The sequence below is a fragment of the Photinus pyralis genome, unplaced genomic scaffold, assembly GCF_008802855.1.
Source record: "Photinus pyralis isolate 1611_PpyrPB1 unplaced genomic scaffold, Ppyr1.3 Ppyr1.4_LG1, whole genome shotgun sequence".
NCBI classification, from domain to species: Eukaryota; Metazoa; Arthropoda; class Insecta; order Coleoptera; family Lampyridae; genus Photinus; species Photinus pyralis.
In genome coordinates this window covers 4217258-4233970 of record NW_022170249.1, presented here as the reverse complement: position 1 = coordinate 4233970, position 16713 = coordinate 4217258, and the positions used below count along the sequence as shown (strand labels likewise).

At 37.1% G+C, this 16713-nt stretch overlaps 1 protein-coding gene across 1 annotated transcript; it reads right to left on the bottom strand.

The window, feature by feature from the left end:
- Positions 1-1664: 1664 nt before the first annotated feature.
- LOC116165898 (sushi, von Willebrand factor type A, EGF and pentraxin domain-containing protein 1-like) lies at positions 1665-13030 on the bottom strand. Its single transcript, XM_031480683.1, has 17 exons — positions 12846-13030; positions 11545-11732; positions 11256-11321; positions 11018-11197; positions 10758-10959; positions 10542-10711; positions 10288-10492; positions 9747-10240; positions 9384-9696; positions 9161-9336; positions 3661-3843; positions 3341-3587; positions 3143-3294; positions 2861-3034; positions 2524-2703; positions 2174-2344; positions 1665-2124 (listed from the first exon to the last, which is right to left on the bottom strand). The coding sequence occupies exons 1-17, from the start codon at positions 13028-13030 to the stop codon at positions 1919-1921; spliced, it is 3492 nt and encodes a 1163-aa protein (XP_031336543.1). The 3' UTR covers positions 1665-1918.
- Between the last annotated feature and the right edge of the window lie 3683 nt (positions 13031-16713).

Below are 16713 nucleotides of genomic sequence, written 5' to 3'. Positions count from 1 at the left end.
ATTTCATGTTTTCGTCTAAAGATAGATTAAAAATATCTAAGGGTAACGGTGAAAACCGCAAGTCGCTACGCCGTTTCGTTATTAAATGGCAAGGTGTCCAATGTAAAAAACGGTCGTTGTGACGTCATCCCGACAAATGGGGTCGTTGGCGCGCTATAGCAATATATGGATTCGATGACGTTAGACGTGTTAATTTGAGACTGGTAGTCACTGATTTGCATTATTTTAAAAAATGCCTAACTTTGTGTTTTCCGCTGCAACAATAATTTGAAAAATGCCAATGTTACATTGCAAATTATCCCCGAGAAAAGAAGGAGCCGTGTCGAAATAACGTCTGGAAAAGTAGAAAAAACCGCTGAATCATAGTATAGTCACGTCGTTTGCAGTGTCCACTTTAAAGATGATGATTTTTTTGGAAGATACAAGAAGAAAAGGACCCTGTGCCTCAGCATAAAGTTTTGAGAAGGCTGACAATACTCAATCCCTTCTTTACATCTCACAGGAAACAAAGGTCCTAATAAAGCTATAAAACGTCAGTCAACTTATCTAAGAAAGTAAGATTGTGTCTGATTGCTTATTGTGGGTAAACGATAAATTTCGTAGTGGAGAAACCAGTTCAACATCAAACATATGCCACAATCAAACAGAAGAACTGAATCAAATGGAACCAATACCGCTTACTGAAAGCATAGGTATCCAATCTAAGCTGGGTACAGAAATTTATTACAAATATTCAAATTTATATGAGGATATATGTTCGGATGGTACTTCAGTAAGGTTTTCTTGATTTTTTCAAAGGAAAGCAAAATAGAATATGAAAGAACTGACGCTTTCGGACTGCTTGGATCCGTGCCGCCGCACTCACGATGTCGGGATGACGTCACATGTTCTGTCTTTCAAACTTTCATCGTTAATATTTTGAAAACTACTCATCGTAGAAAACTCCGGTTTGAAATTTTGTTCTTAGATTTTCTTCTACATTTTTTTTGATTTTGGGTATACTACCCCTTTAATTAAAACGAAGTCAGCGTCGTCTAGATCGAAATTGTGCTATAATTGAAGTCGAGAAGTGAAGTTCCAAAGCAAGATCACCTAGGTGTCTGTGCATCATTTATTGTAACTCACAGTTACGATCGGAGATTTTGGACTATTGAAACTTTAAGGTAATTAAGATTTCTTTAATTAATTGTTCTATCGATCGTTTGCGGCGTGGTATGTGATATTCTGTCCTTGCGCGCCTGTTATTCTTTCAGCTTGTCTAATTATTAACCATTTTTCTACTTGAAAAGTAGGCTTTCTCGGCAGATGTTCAAAGTGGTTAATAATGAGGTCATCATTAACTTATAAATTACGTTGGATGCTTTCAGCTGTCAATACCAATGTTGGTTAATTTGGTCTAGTGGGTTAGATGTGCCGACTATGACCAAGAGGTTCCATGGTTTGAATACAGGTTCGAGTATGGAATTTTAATAAGATATAATAAGGGGTTTAGCTGGTTGTTAGAACAGTCTCTGATGAAATCCTTCCCACTCACAAATAAAGGTAATTACGGCAAAACAAATACTCGACACATTCTTGAAAATGCGTATGTAAGTTTGAAACAGTTAAAAAATTAATTATGAATCTAATTAATAACACCACTTCATACAGGAGTAAACAATAGGTAGTGAATGCATCAAGTTTCTTTATTCTTGAAAAATCTGCTCATACATTTTTAATGTTCACAATCATCTGTTATCTCAATCATTATCAACCTAATTACTTGTAAGAATCGAATCAACTACTGAATATCGCATACAAGTTGTGGATAGATGCGAGATTTGTTTAAGAAAGAAGATCTATCGGCTACTGAAATAGTTACGTTAATAGCACATTATCTCTATTCGACCTTTTTCTGCCACAACTTTTCAAATTTCAATTAGCTTTGATTTGAATTTGGCGCTTCGCAAGTAGGTATAGTATTGGACCATTTTCCATTCTTCAAGCATTTTAACATTGACGCCCCTTTTAACACGAGATTGTTTTCGCACGAAAATGTTATGTTTTCTCCCATTTTGTAGTAGAATTTAACTGATGACATTTTACCACTTATTGTAGTGCCTGGATACGAACATGCTGGTATACCTAAAAAAACGATTGTACATAGGTACTAATAAATAAAATGTCGAATTACACTTGGGCAAAGTTCCAGACCATCGACCACTATCTTGACAAGCAGAGACTGACTGCCCCTCCATTACATAGTCAGTATTGCAGTTGTATTGCACAACGTCTCCTACTTTAAATGCTCCCGTCCCATGGTAAAATCCATTCTCGGGGGACTTTGGATTTTCACATTGAACTTCTGTTAATGTACGATCATTAAGCACGAATCACATTCCATTTTGGTCACTTTATAAAACGCATTCATTCATAATTTCGAATTAAAGAAGCAAGCATGCACATTCAAATTGTAATATAAAATTGATATTTTCTCGAATTTTTAAACACAGATCCGATTCACTCCTTTAACGTAAAACTTACCAACACATGATGGAAACGGTGTCGCCCAATCACCATTAGAAAGGCAAGTAGTTTCTTGTGGTCCTTGAAGACTATATCCGGGTGCGCAACTAAAAACAGCACGACCACCGATGTCTCTCGCTATAACTTTCATCGTTAAATTTGTCGACACTAACCCCCCTACTTCTCCACACTCGACACCTACATTTACAAAAATATCAATTCAAAATGTGTATTACAACATCCATACAAAGTCTTTTTACATTGAAGTGCATCAGAATCGATTATCTTCTAGTAGAAAATATCAACTTTATATGATTTTTCAGATCGGACCTCTTATTATTGTAGATTTACTTACTTTCGCAAATCGGAAATGAAGAATTCCAGTTACCAGATGGCAAACAAACTATTTCAGACGGTCCAGTAAGGGCGTTGCCGTTTTCACAATTGAAAGTAACGTGAGTGCTCATTTTTGTGTCTTCTGTACTAGCAGTCAATCCTCGACGTTTTGGAATGTGAGGACAGTGAACAGCTAAAAGAAATCACAATCTGATAGCTACCCAAAAATACTAAGCACAATAAAAAAAAGTTTCAATGTCAAATTTGAGTCGCTCATTTGTTAAGTGATGTGTTTATTCACCTTTAACAATAACTTCAACTGAGTGCATGTATCTAGCTGGGGTTTCACACGTGAACAATCCAGAGTCTTCTTTTGACGCATAGTATATAGACAACCTATATTCTAGCTGGGAATCTCGACCAGGATCAGTAGTCCAACTTTGAGGGTACTGTCTGCAAAATACTCTCTTGTATTATGCGGAATCGAGCAGTTTCGCACCTATGATTATGCCCGATTGTCCATTTGGGAATACCAAATCTTCGTATCCACAGGCACTCCATATGTAAAATCACTCCCGGATAAACGATCAGCTTTCCTTCGTTCGACTGCGCTATGGGGCCTAATTCATGTCGAAATAGTATAGTCGGCGGTTTTTCCATGGAGTAATCAAATTCTTGGTTCAATCCAAAACACGACGGTTGCGGATTATCCCATTTACCATTTAGGCACTTTTGTATGTTTGTACCTTAACAGTACATGAAGTGATTATACATTCTAATGTAAGTAGATAACTGTGTGCTTGCTAGTAATTTACCTACCTATCATTGCAAATTTTCCAATATCAACACATCGACTAACCAATACAGTGTCATCTGCAAATTCAGCGATCTGCTCCTCGATCTTTTTGTCATTGTAAAAGAAATCTACGTTTGCCTCATGGTTTCTAAACAGGCATGTATTGTTACTGTTGGCATTATGGCCGTATATCAGTTCTTCTGTATCTGGAATTAAAAAATGTTCCTATTTTATCCAAATGTCTGATATTAAGTAGTGAAAATACGTTATCTTGCATACTTGGTAAGAACGTCATGACTCTTTTTTTTCCATCTGGATGCATTTGAGCTGTTGCGCATACAATTTTGTGATATGCCCTAACCGATTTTGTTGAAATTAAAATCGACATTTATGCACAAATTTCGTTAGAGACATAACAAAACCGCCGTTTCGATTACCTACATATCTTTCGTTGCGATCATGGGTTCAAATGTGAATATCTCGAGTATGGATAGTCTGAGTTGAGTAGCCTCCCCAAAAAAAAACTAAATAAAGCGAGGGTTTAAATCTAGCGTTTAATAATAATAATAATGATTTATTGCCCAAGAGAATATCCAATTAAAGGACAAATCACAATATGAAGTTAATTACATACAAAATACAAAAATATAAGATAAACATATACGGTGGTTTAAGTAAATTAGGAGAAGAAGAAAACTTAATTCGAAGCAGACAAAATTAGTTAGTTGCGGTCGTTACATATTCAATGTTCGAATGATGTTCTTCCAGGATTAGTGAGTAATGTCACAGATTGAACTTATAGTATTGTAACTATTACAAATTGCATACATAGGAGACCTATACATGATGTTGCTATTTATTTGTGGGAGAGAAAAAGTGTGACTTCTTCGAGTTGTCAATCTAGGCACATGCCAATTAATTTCATTTAGAAGTTTGGAACAGTCTATGTTGTTGTGCAGAATATTGTACAGGAATTTAATTGATGCGATGAAGCGCCTATGCTGAAGTGATGACAGTGCGAAATGGTCAAGGAGGTGTTCATGACTAAATCCTCTAGGGGGATAAATTTATTTAGAGATGGGTCTCCAACAGTCTCAAAGTTTGGGTTTTTTATCTTAGATAGAAGGGCGAAACTAGCGGCTCTACTGCAATTCTTGGTCAGACAAAAGTAATGGTCAGAATTTCAACGAATTTTACTGGGCCTGTAAACCAGGAAAATACGCTATTGACATTCATACTTGTTTAGTATAAGGGTTCATTGAATATTACAGCGAAGTCATATTTTTAATGGCATTTTTACACCTCAAAATGTTATGAATTTTTGACTGTCGTACCCAGAATTGCTTTTTTTAAATTTTCAAACGCTCTAAATTTGGATTCTTTATTTTCTTGTTCAAAAATCCTCATATTGGTACCAAATTTGGTAGAGATCAAGATTATGTTTGCACTCTCGTTTAGAACTTGTGATGTTACATATTTGGCAGTTTTTGAATTGTACAGTTCCCGCTTTTATGCATTTCATTAGAGAGGAATGACACAAGTTACGCCACTGCATATTTATTTGGCGCGAATCTAACAATTCAAATTACACAAGGTCGTAAGTGCCCATTGAAGGATGCACTTGCGCGATGTAGTTCATTTTCTGTCCCGACCGGCGGATTGTTGTTTAAGCTTAAAGCAAGCCTGAGCAGCCCGCCTCAGACATCCCTGTAGTCAGAGATGTTACAGAATGAAACACGATGATCATAAAAATTCAATTGACTTCTGTTACTCATAACGAAGAAAACTCCGTGGTCCCGCTGTTCACCCATAGCTTAGGTGGCCCAGGTCCTATTGTTCACCCACCGGCGCAACGAGCTGTACATAATGCCATTATCAGAAACGATACCTCCAATACAACCGCCGAAACTGACTATGTAGCTCAGTGGTAGAGCATTGGGCTACATAGCCAGAGGTCGGGTGTTCAACCTGGGCTGAGGTAAGAATTTTTCATCTGTGACAGAGCTGGGAATTTCCTTAGATCAGTTTTGAGCATTCTGAATTTTTCGAAAGAAAAAGAATTCCCCTTATGTAAACGTTTTATCCGTCCGTCCATCTGTTCCACTTCAAGAACAAGTTAAAAAGTAATCGTAAACGATTTACAAAAAGCGCATTTCCACTTGCATTCATTTGTCATTTGTAAGATGCAACTTCTGTTAAAATGGTAAAAATCAGGCCACAAATATGAAAGATAGCGTTGCAAATGTGCAATCCATTTTTGACGTGCTACTTCAATTTCAGTTTATAAGAAGAATTTCATTTCAATGCTTTTCTAAATAAAAAAGTTGGCACTGCGCATGCGCAAAACCAAATTTTGAAACTGGCGTTAGATTTTTATTTATTCCAAGTGCCTATGTATCAAATTTCATTCAAATAATAAATAAAAAAGTTTGCAATTCGGTTATAAATCGTCGAGATGCGAAAAGGGCACTGTGAATTTTGAATCGATTCGACTCAACTTTTGGCATTGCGTGTTATATGGCTAAAGCTATGCCCATATTGAATTTCATGCAATTCAGTTCATAACTAACGAAGATGTCAAAGCGATCGGCCATTTCTAACCAAAGTTATCGTTCACACGGACAAATAGAGGGACAGACAGACAAAGGAACATACGGACAGATCAACAGACAGACGACAGACAGCAATACAAAATTATAAAGGATCTCTAGGATCGTTAATAAACGGCAAAAGTGTAAAATTGTGGAACATGTAAAAAACGGTTTGTTGGTTTTTTTTTACAATAACTTTTTTAGCAATACACGCAGAAAAAATTCCTTCCTTGGTGCAAGCCTCGACACCATAACGAACCAAGTAGCGAAAAAGTAGAACAATAGCTCTTAAAATAAAGAGTAGCGTCTCAACGGACGGACGGACGGACAAAGTGGCCACAATAGCGCATTTTTTTTATTTTTGTGGAAATGCGCTAAAAAGAGATAGCGAGTGCAGCGATGTCAAACCTGCGGCAATCGATTTCTACGAGTTCAAGAATCAGTGCTATTGCATATGAGCCAGATTAAAAGTCGTGTTTCCAAATGCGATCTGATTTAAGGTTCGAGCGGTGCATAAAAAATTCCCTACTGAAAATCGTATGCGATTCTTCGTATCTTGTTTTATATTAAGGTAATTTTTGAAGGGGCCCAATTTTGATGCACCTTTAGATAAGTGGGATGATTTTTTATCAGATTGCGATGTCATTTTGTTTGCTGTTATTAGAGGAACCTACAACAAAAATTTCCATAGTAACATTGTAGTAGTGCAAGCGATGCACCACCCCGCCACAACTCGCTTATATGTACATTTGTATAATAGATAGACACATAACATTGAAATTGAATTATCTGGCAAAATTGGAGTTTTAAAGAGGTAAAGAAACATACAAAGTCAGTAACTAACTGCGATTTTGTGGTCCACTTTCCCCCACAACAGAGGGACAGCTTTTCTGATTTCATCCGTTAACACGGGCTTTATACTTCTTTAAAGTGCTTTTTTAATGATAAATGTTACCAGTGCTGTACTGGAGTACGTCATATATGTTTAAAAGTAGTCGTATATAGAACTGACAACTTGCTGAATACGCAAATATACGGTCGTATACGTAACTTTGAAACATGCTGAAAATCTTGTGCAGATAATAGCGTCTTAATATTTAGGTCGATTCGAAAAACTTTTGAAAATTGAGAATTTTTAAACCCCTCGCACTCCTCCACTCCCATAACAAGTACTCATTCCATACCCCTCCCTCTCCCTCGGTTAAACCGACACCTACGTAAGTATACCCTTACGCTTAGCTAGTGCTGTGAAAAAAAAACGATTAATCGGTAACTTATCGATAATTATCGATTAGAAGATAGTCAATAAATTTTTAAAATGGTCGACTAATCGATAATTTGTCGAAAATTTTAAAGGATTGGTCGATAAATCTATAATTACCGATAATGTATCGATTAATCTCACAACTAAACTAAGAAGACAGATAATTATCCAGAGAATTTTTAAGGACAAACATTTTTAGTTTAGACCAGTTTGCTTGAAACAAAAGCGATCAAGTAAGAGCATTCTGGAGTTGCCATGATCACAATTCACAACCTACTTCTGTACTAATTTTTGAGGATTATCGTCCACTTGGTCACCTTTGATTTCAGAAAACTTCAGCATACCTACCTACAGTTGTTTTAATATTTTTCAAAAGATCCTGTTTTTATTTAAATTATCTCTCGCAATAGCAATACCAAAAAAGCAAAAATGTTAGCGAGTGTACGCATGGATGATGTAATTATACCGATTGAGAATATATTTATATCAATAAGATTTATGAAAAAGTATCAATAGTTTTCTCTTGATAATTACCGTTACTTATCTATTAGTCGATAATTATCAGAAATGAACAACTTTCGACAAGTGTCACTAATAATCGATTATTATTGACAGCTAACAATCATTATTGATTATTTGCAAAAGTTATCGAAAATTATCGTTACGATTTATCGATAATTGTCGATTAATCGATAACAATTTCATTTATGGCCCAGCACTAACGCTTACCTAATTTACCAATACAATACAAGACAATGGTATTTTGATACTATCTTATTGTACATAAATGCCAAATGTGATACTTTTTCGTGATTCCTGAATATGTATTTTTGTTATTGGACTTGGAATACTGTTATGTGGTGGGTCTCGAAACCCTATTAGTTATGCAAATATCTAAAACTCCTAAATTGTTGTTATGATGAGACAGATCATGTCCTAATTAAGGCGCCTGAGCTCTTAACAGTAAAGAAAAATGATACATTATGTGTATTCTTCGTACCATGAGCCCCTTGGTGTGAATGGTGGACTCGATTTGTAACGGTTAGCCTGATTTTCAGGGTGGGAATTTTGGCCAAGAATGATTTTTGCTCGTAGTATGAATATTTACATTATTTCAAAGATATCTCGATAAATGAAGCAGTTCATATTTATTTATTTAACCAGAAACCATACAGAATAAAAATTCCAATTATGTCAGCTATATGCTACCGGATTCAAAACGAACGAACTAATGTATCTTGAAAACTGTAGGAGTTGTTAAGGCCTCGGATGAACAGCAATAGCGCGCCAAACTTTGTTGAAAAAGTGTACGTTACTCGTTTCAATATTCCCACCTCAGCTACCTGTCGCTCTTTAAAGTATGTACATAACATTTTAACCATCACATTTAGTAAAAATTAGATGTGCGCATGCCCAGACTGCCCAATGACACCTTTCTTATTTATTTAGATATTTCTTTTTTTCTTTTTAATAGCAATCACTATTTTTTGTTACATATTCTTAAAGTGCACGCCTTTTAAGCTGCAATATCCAAAAAAATATGTATTCTAATGATATATAATGAACTGGACGTGAACCGTCACACAGTCTTACCCTCTCAAGATGGAAAACTCCCAACGCCAACAGTTTTCCAAAATCATTAATAGGTAAAGCAAGTTTAATATTTACCACAAGTAAGAGATCTTCCGACCCATTTTCCGTCGTCGCAAATGATCTTCCACGTGGTCTTCTCGCCCACAATACTTTCAATACAGCTAAACGTGACCTCGGTATCATCCGGAAAAGTCTCATCGTTCTCCGATAGTATTTCACCATTGCGATATATCAAAGAACCTTGAACTCTACTTGATTTACTCGAAAAGTTAATTACCAAAAGTGCGAACCAAATTACCTTGTCGGTGGTCCGCAAGATTTTCCCGTACCTCCGTACTCGAGGACGTTTATATCGCCTCCTATAACGATATCGCTTCCACCGAGATAATAGGGAATAACTTTGCTAGCGTTAAATTTAAAGTCGTATCCGGGTGTGCAAGTTGGATTCTCAGGTTTTAACTCGTGATTTATGCAGAATACTCGCAACACTGTCGAATTGCTCATGTCCTTTTCACACTGGAATGCTACGCTCGAACCATTCCCGATGGCCATTCCCTCACGGTATCCCGACAAATATTCACCACTGTCAATTTTTGGCAGAGCGCATGGTGCTAGAAGACAATGCGCAAGTCCTGATGTACTTGTCCAAGATGGAACCTACCTGTTAGGCATTTGGGCCTCACTGGTTTCCATTTTCCTCGAAAGCATTTGACTGTTATGTTCGATGGCACATTTAAACCAAATCCGTGTCTGCAGGTCATCTTTATTACGGTTCCAAAACTATATGGAATGCTATTATCGAACCCATATTTTATAATCTTAATAGCTTCGACTGTTTCTTCATCATCCACTGGAAAGCAGCCATTTTTCTTTTCCGGTTTAACGTCGAAATTTGTTTGTTTATTTTTCCGTCTGGCGTTTGGTTGATTTCTGTTGCTTTTGAGGCCTAAACCAAGAGCTCGGCTACTGCTGCTAGTACTTCCAGTTCTCAAAGCGCGTTTGACAATAGTTTTATTCCCTTCAATGGTATCATTAACATGCAGGAGGGTAGTACTATTTTCAAATCTCAAAATATCTGGCCTCTTGTAACGAGTTATGAGGGTATGACGTTTTTTACGACTCCATCTCAGACGAGGATGCTGACCAAGAGTGCACCTAAAACAATGCTTAGTATTTGGATACTTCGTGGCGCTGCAGCTTACTTTGGAAGTTCGTTTGGACTCCAATTACCCCCAATGCAAGTGGCACCTGGTGGCCCTTCACTCAGTACATACCCTTTATCACAATCGTACATGATTTGCTTATTATTGGTGACTTTTCGGACGTATGGTCGGTAATCGTACAGCCCCATATTTCCGACCAAAAGAATTTTTCCATTGTCTACCAAGCCAGGAAATGGACAGTATACTGAAATGGGTAGGTATGCAACTTATAAATATGTGGATGTTGCAAGTACCTTCTTGGCAGATGGGAAACTCGCCCGTCCAGTTTCCAAACGAGCAATCGATAAATGTGTTTCCTTTCAGTTCAAAACCATCCTTGCACTTAAATCTGGCTTTCATTCCGTGTTCCATTTTTGGTGCAATCACCATTCCATTTTTTGGTGACTTTGGCAAATACTTACACCTAAACTTAAAAGAAGATCGATTCGTTCAACGTCCACCTACATTACCTGGCCGGTTGACACTTGGGTATGTGAGTCCAGGTACCATTATTACATACGACAGGCGAGTCACTTAATGCAAATTCATACAGCGGTTCACAATCGACTGTAAGTGCTTCACCATCCTGTACTACAGTCGATGATGGTGCTGTATCATTTCGAGACAATAAACTGATTTTTCCTTGAGATACTTGAGGCACGACGCAAGGAGCTGAAAACGGAGATGATTTTTAAGCATAAACCCTTCTCTTTTATAAGAAAGAACCTACCTAAACATTTCGGAGGAGGATACCTCCATTTACCATCAATCTGACAGACAGTTGACGAATTTCCATCTAATCTCGTTCCTTCGTGACAACGAAATATAATTGAGGCTCCAAGTCCAGTACCTCCTTCTATATTTTCTAACCAACCATTCCACAATCTTCCTGGATGGCCGCAGTTTATTTCTACTCTTGCCAAACACAGACACATTACAAAACTGCCTAAATACCTACTCATATTTACCTTTGCATACAGGTTGAGATCCTGACCATTTTTTATCAGCTCCACAACGTCTTGTAGTTTCGCCAACTAAAGTATACCCATATTTGCACTCATAACTAACTACTGAATTGTAACTACAAGAAGTATAAATAGCTTTACCATGTCGGGGATTTTCGGGTGGCGGGCATTGCACTGCTGTAATCACAGTAAAACGAAAACCACAAACAAAATATATCTCACACTCCCCGAGAAAATTGTGCAACAAATTTTAAGCACGTGTCTCAGAAATTTGCATGTTATAGGTACTTACGAACACAAGTTGGTAACTCCTTCGGAGACCAAGTGCCGTCTGCTTGACAAAATCGCTCATTGCGACCCACCAATTCAAATCCCTCGCCACAATGATAAGTGATGCGGCAAGCGAATGTGTAACACTCTCCTGCATGCCAACCGTGTGAGATATCGCTAGGAGGTCCACATGATCTTGCTGAAATGTAAGTTTATTAGAGAATAATAATTACATTGGTTATTACTTATTAGTGCCCAAAATAAGCAGATGATGTTCTATTGGTCTGTGCAGATGAACAAAGTAGAGAAAGTAAGTGTAGTGAAGGATGGAGGGGAAGCATATAACTAACGGATGCTTTAAAGATGCGTGTAGGAGATGTGAAACGGGTGCGACGGTGACAGAGATGTAATGATGCGTGAAGACTTAAAGAACGTGCGGAAGTACCAATGCACGTGAAGAGGGCTAAAAAGAGATCTGAAGCATTTATACATTATATAGTGATATTCATTTAAAAGTAGACATAATAAGTATCCTGAATGTTTAGTTTTATAACTATTAGTTTTAAAACATTGAACTATATACTCTGTAACTGGAACGGCATCGCGCGCCAAAATCGCGTGCCGCAATGATTTTAGGCAACCAGCATAACGTAGGTATTCTCATCCTTGTCTGGCACGTTGCTTTGTATTGCATATGCAGGACCAATCACACGTATTTCGTTAAAAATACAGATAAGTAAATAAACTGGGAGGTTGGGGCCTTAGAAAGATAAAGATAAATGCTTGTCGATGCTTTTAGAAGTGCCAATATCTCTTTGTTAATGGAATATCTTAAAATATGTACTTAATAATGTGGTAAACTGCGCCATTTCTCACTCACACACTCACATACTTGATTCTTGAAGTTACAAAAGTATAATGTCAATAATGTCATTCATGGTGGCTCAACGCATTCCATTTGCTTATTAACGTAAAATAAAGTTATAAACATTGGTTGTGTTCGTTTGTAACGTACCCTTTACATAATATATTAGCAAGGAGGTAGGTACCTAATATATTACAATTGGCGTCGAGGTAAACGTAAATTTTAAAAAGCACTTTTTTTAGAATAAAATGAATTTAAGAATCATGGTTACTCTAAGAGCAAAAATTCAATTTACTCGTAGTGGTCACCGCATTGCCATTAGATGGAAACGAATTGACACGAATGTCTTATGCTGGTCTTATGGAACGTTTGTTTCTCGTACGAGACTGGAATTTGTCCAACAGTCCGATGGATCCTTTGTTTTCGCAACTATACCTTGACACATCCAACGTAACTACCAAACAGACGAGTTGTAAGTGTTGGTGGTGCCATTGACAGTATCGAAGAATTGAGGACAAATACCCATTGGAACATCCACAGCGAGCAGCTTGAGTAATGCATAAGTGCAAATTTCGTTGATGAGCAGCGAAAGGTTTCTGGCGCATCTAACCACGGTAATTGGACCAGAGGGTTTATAAGGCATTGCGCTACTTATATAACCCAGTTTTGTCCCAAGATGAAACGTACGCCGAGTTATGCGAGGGCAGAATTACACCTTCTACAAAAGGTCTCCCATATTTTCCGGAACTCACCTCTATAACTTGGCCCCAGAAAAACTCAAGACCTGCAAATCCTTCGGAATATTTCGTAGGGAAATAAAAAAAGTTTTTCATATGTAACTGCTTCTACACCATTAAAGCATATGTGGATGGATATGGATGTAGAAAATGCAAACCGTGATATTTTCTACTGTAACTTTTGTGATATACCTGTGTGATATGTGTATGCTTTTATATTTTATCTTTACACTTTGACGCCTCCTAATGTACGTTCATTGTAGGCCGAAGGAATCGGTAATAAATAAAAACCGATAACAACACTAGAATATGAGGATTTTCCCTCAAAGTATTACATATTTTAACCCCGACAATTTATTTTAATCTTTACAAATATTTTTAATAAGTTACAAAATGGATCAAATTCATGTTTGGGCTTCTGAGATATGCTCCTTGGTTTTTTTTCCCTCGATTCTTAGGTGCATAAGATAAAGACGATTTTTGAAAAGCATGTTTTGATTAAATCCATCGTGGTGATCATAAAATAGATCAAATTCATGTTACCCCAGATCATTGAGAATCTGATGCTCTTGATTTCTTTTTTTTCCCCCGCAATCGATGACTTGTTGCGATAAATAACGATTTTTGACATGTTTTGGATCAGATCCCATCGTTGTTTTCCGGGCGCGGTGCCATAAAAAATTCATCAATTATAGCTTGGGCATTTGAGATAATGCGCAGCTAGTCTTTTTCCCCAAATGATCTTGTAGGCACTAAATAGAGATTTAGACAGTCTTTATGAGTTTTGATCAACATCCAAGTGGTCGCCACGGTGTCGCCAAAATGCATCAAATTCATCGTCTTGGGCATTGGATACAATGCGTCGGGCGTTAGGTGCTTTTTCCGTTTCTCCAGACCGCTCTTTGGTTGCATAATGGACGATTTTGACATTGTTTTGGATAAGAAACACGTGGTCGCCAGAAATGCAGTCAAATTCATGGTCTTTGGGCATTATGTGAGTAATAATGCGTGTCCTAGTCCTTTTCCCAACGATCTTGGTGCATAAATAACGATTTTGACATGTTTTGATCAAATCCATGTGGTCCATAAAAATAGATCAATTCATGTTTAGATCATCGAGTATTATGCTCTGCTGATCTTTTCCCAACGCTGCTTGGTGCATAAAATTAACGATTTTGACATGTTTTTGAATCAAAATCCACGTTTCGCCAAAAATGCAGTCAAATTCATGTCTTGGCATTGAGATAAATCCCGCCTCTAGTTCTTTTTCCCAACGATCCTGGTGCATAAATAACGGATTTTGACCATCGGTTTCCGTGAATCATTAATCCACGTTGGGTACGCGCCCAAGAACATTGCATCAAAATTTCATCGTCTTGGGGCATTGAGATAATGCGCAGTAGTCTTTTTCCAACGATAATTGTGCATAATTATACAGATTTTGGACATACATTTTGAATCAAAAACCCATGTGGCCTCAGAAAAATAATTTAAACATTTTTGAATCACGCCACATCGGTTATCAAACGTGGCACGTTAATCAACTCTTTCGCATCAAAGATAATGGCGTTTTTGGAAAGCTTTACAACTCTAAATTTCATGTGTAAAGAATAATTTTGGGTACATTTTGGCTCTAAATTTTGACCGAGAACACAGAGAAGAGTTATATTTGAATTCGTTAAACATCTAAGAGTCATAGGGAGATATCTAGCGAAAGTCCGAACTAGATACATGACCTAGGAATGAATATGATAAATTTTTACTTATATTGAGTTCGCAGTTTTTCCTGTTTCCCGAATGATTCACGTCGAAGTACGTAAAAATTTTGTTCTGTTGCAACCGCTTCCACTCTTTTTTTTTTTTTTTTAAAAGTGGCCGATTGGTGTTGGAAATTTGGTATACGGGTACGTTGGCATAAAGAAACAGGGGACGTATGGAGCTTATTGATTTTCAGGGAAGCTGTTCAACAGGACAGTTATACGCACTTCGAGTGACTCGGGGAAAAACAGGGACAAACACTGCGAACTCAATATATAAAAAATTTAAAAAAACATAATTTTCATTCCCCTAGGTCATGTATCGAGGTTCGGACTTTCGGCTAGAATTATTCCCTATGACTCTTAGATGTGTAACAATTCAATATAACTCTTCTCTGTGGTCTCGGTCAAAGTTTTAGAGCAAAATGTACCAAAATATATTCTTTACACATGAAATTTAGAGTTGTAAAAGCTTTCAACACGCTTATCTTGATGCTGAAAGAGTTGATAACGTGGCACGTTTGAACCGCATGTGGTGAGAATGTAAAGAAGAGGGTGCTGAAAACCAGCGTTTCAAAAAATGGTTAAATTATTTTCTGAGGCCACATGGATTTTGATCAAAATTGTCAAAATCGTTAATTATGCACCAAGATCGTTGGGAAAAAGACTACCGCGCATTACTCCATAATGCCCAAGACATGCAACTTTGATGGCATTTTTGGCGACACCGTGGATTTATGATCAAAACAGTCAAAATCGTTATTTATGCACCAAGATCGTTGGGAAAAGACTAGGCGCTATTATCTCAATGCCCAAGACATGAATTTGATGCAATTTTTTGGGCGAAAACGTGGATTTTGATCAAAACATGTAATCGTTATTTAATGCACCAAGATCCGTTGGGAAATAAGCTCAAGAGCATTATGCTCAATGAATCTCTGTAACATGAGATTTGATCTATTTTTATGGCCCACATGGATTTTGATCAAACATTCAAAATCGTTATTTATGCACAAGTCGTTGGGAACAAGACTAGGCGCTTATCTCAATGCCCAAGACATGAATTTGATGCATCTTTTGGCGACCTACTGGATTTTGATCAATAACAATGTCAAAATCGTTTATTTATTGCACTCAGAGCGTGGAAAAAAGACTAAGCGCATTATCTCAATGCCGCACGCGCTAACTTTACCCAGCCACCACCCAGACATGAATTTGATGCATTTTTGGCGACCACGTGATTTTCGACAAAACATGTCAAAATCGTATATTTATGCACCAGATCATTGGGAAAAAGACTTGGCGCATTATCTCAATGCCCAGACATGATTTGATGAATTTTTGGCGAAAACGTGGATTTTTGATCAATAAACATGTCAAAATCCGTTATTTATGCAACACGATCGTTGGGAAAAAGGATCAAGAGCATATCTCAATGATCTAAACCTGACTTTGATCTATTTTTATGGACCACATGGATTTTTGATCAAACATGTCAAAATCGTTTATGCACCGTAAAAAAAAAAAGACTCGTTGGCGTCGAAAAAAACCAAGAGCAATTACTCTCAAAAGCCCAAGCACATAATTTGATGCATTTTGTTAACTATAAAACTGTATTTGTAAGATTAAAATAAATCTGTCGTTAAAAAGTGATTGTAATACTGCAGGATCCTTCGCACTATTTCGTTGTTATCGGTTTATTTCACTACAGATTCCTTCGGCCTACAATGACGTACATAGGAGGGGTTTCAAAGTTGTAAAGATAACAATATTTAAAGCATACACATAACTACACAGGTTGTAGTATCACAAAAGTTAAGAGTAGAAAATAT

Coding starts and splice junctions, on each gene's coding strand:
- LOC116165898 (XM_031480683.1), bottom strand. CDS start 13,030: ATGCCTTATAAACCCTCTGGTCCAATTACCGTGGTTAGATGCGCCAGA. Junction 9,337..9,383: donor TCTTGCGGACCACCGACAAG/GTAATTTGGTTC, acceptor GAGTAAATCAAG/TAGAGTTCAAGGTTCTTTGA. Junction 2,125..2,173: donor GTCTGGAACTTTGCCCAAGT/GTAATTCGACAT, acceptor TCGTTTTTTTAG/GTATACCAGCATGTTCGTAT.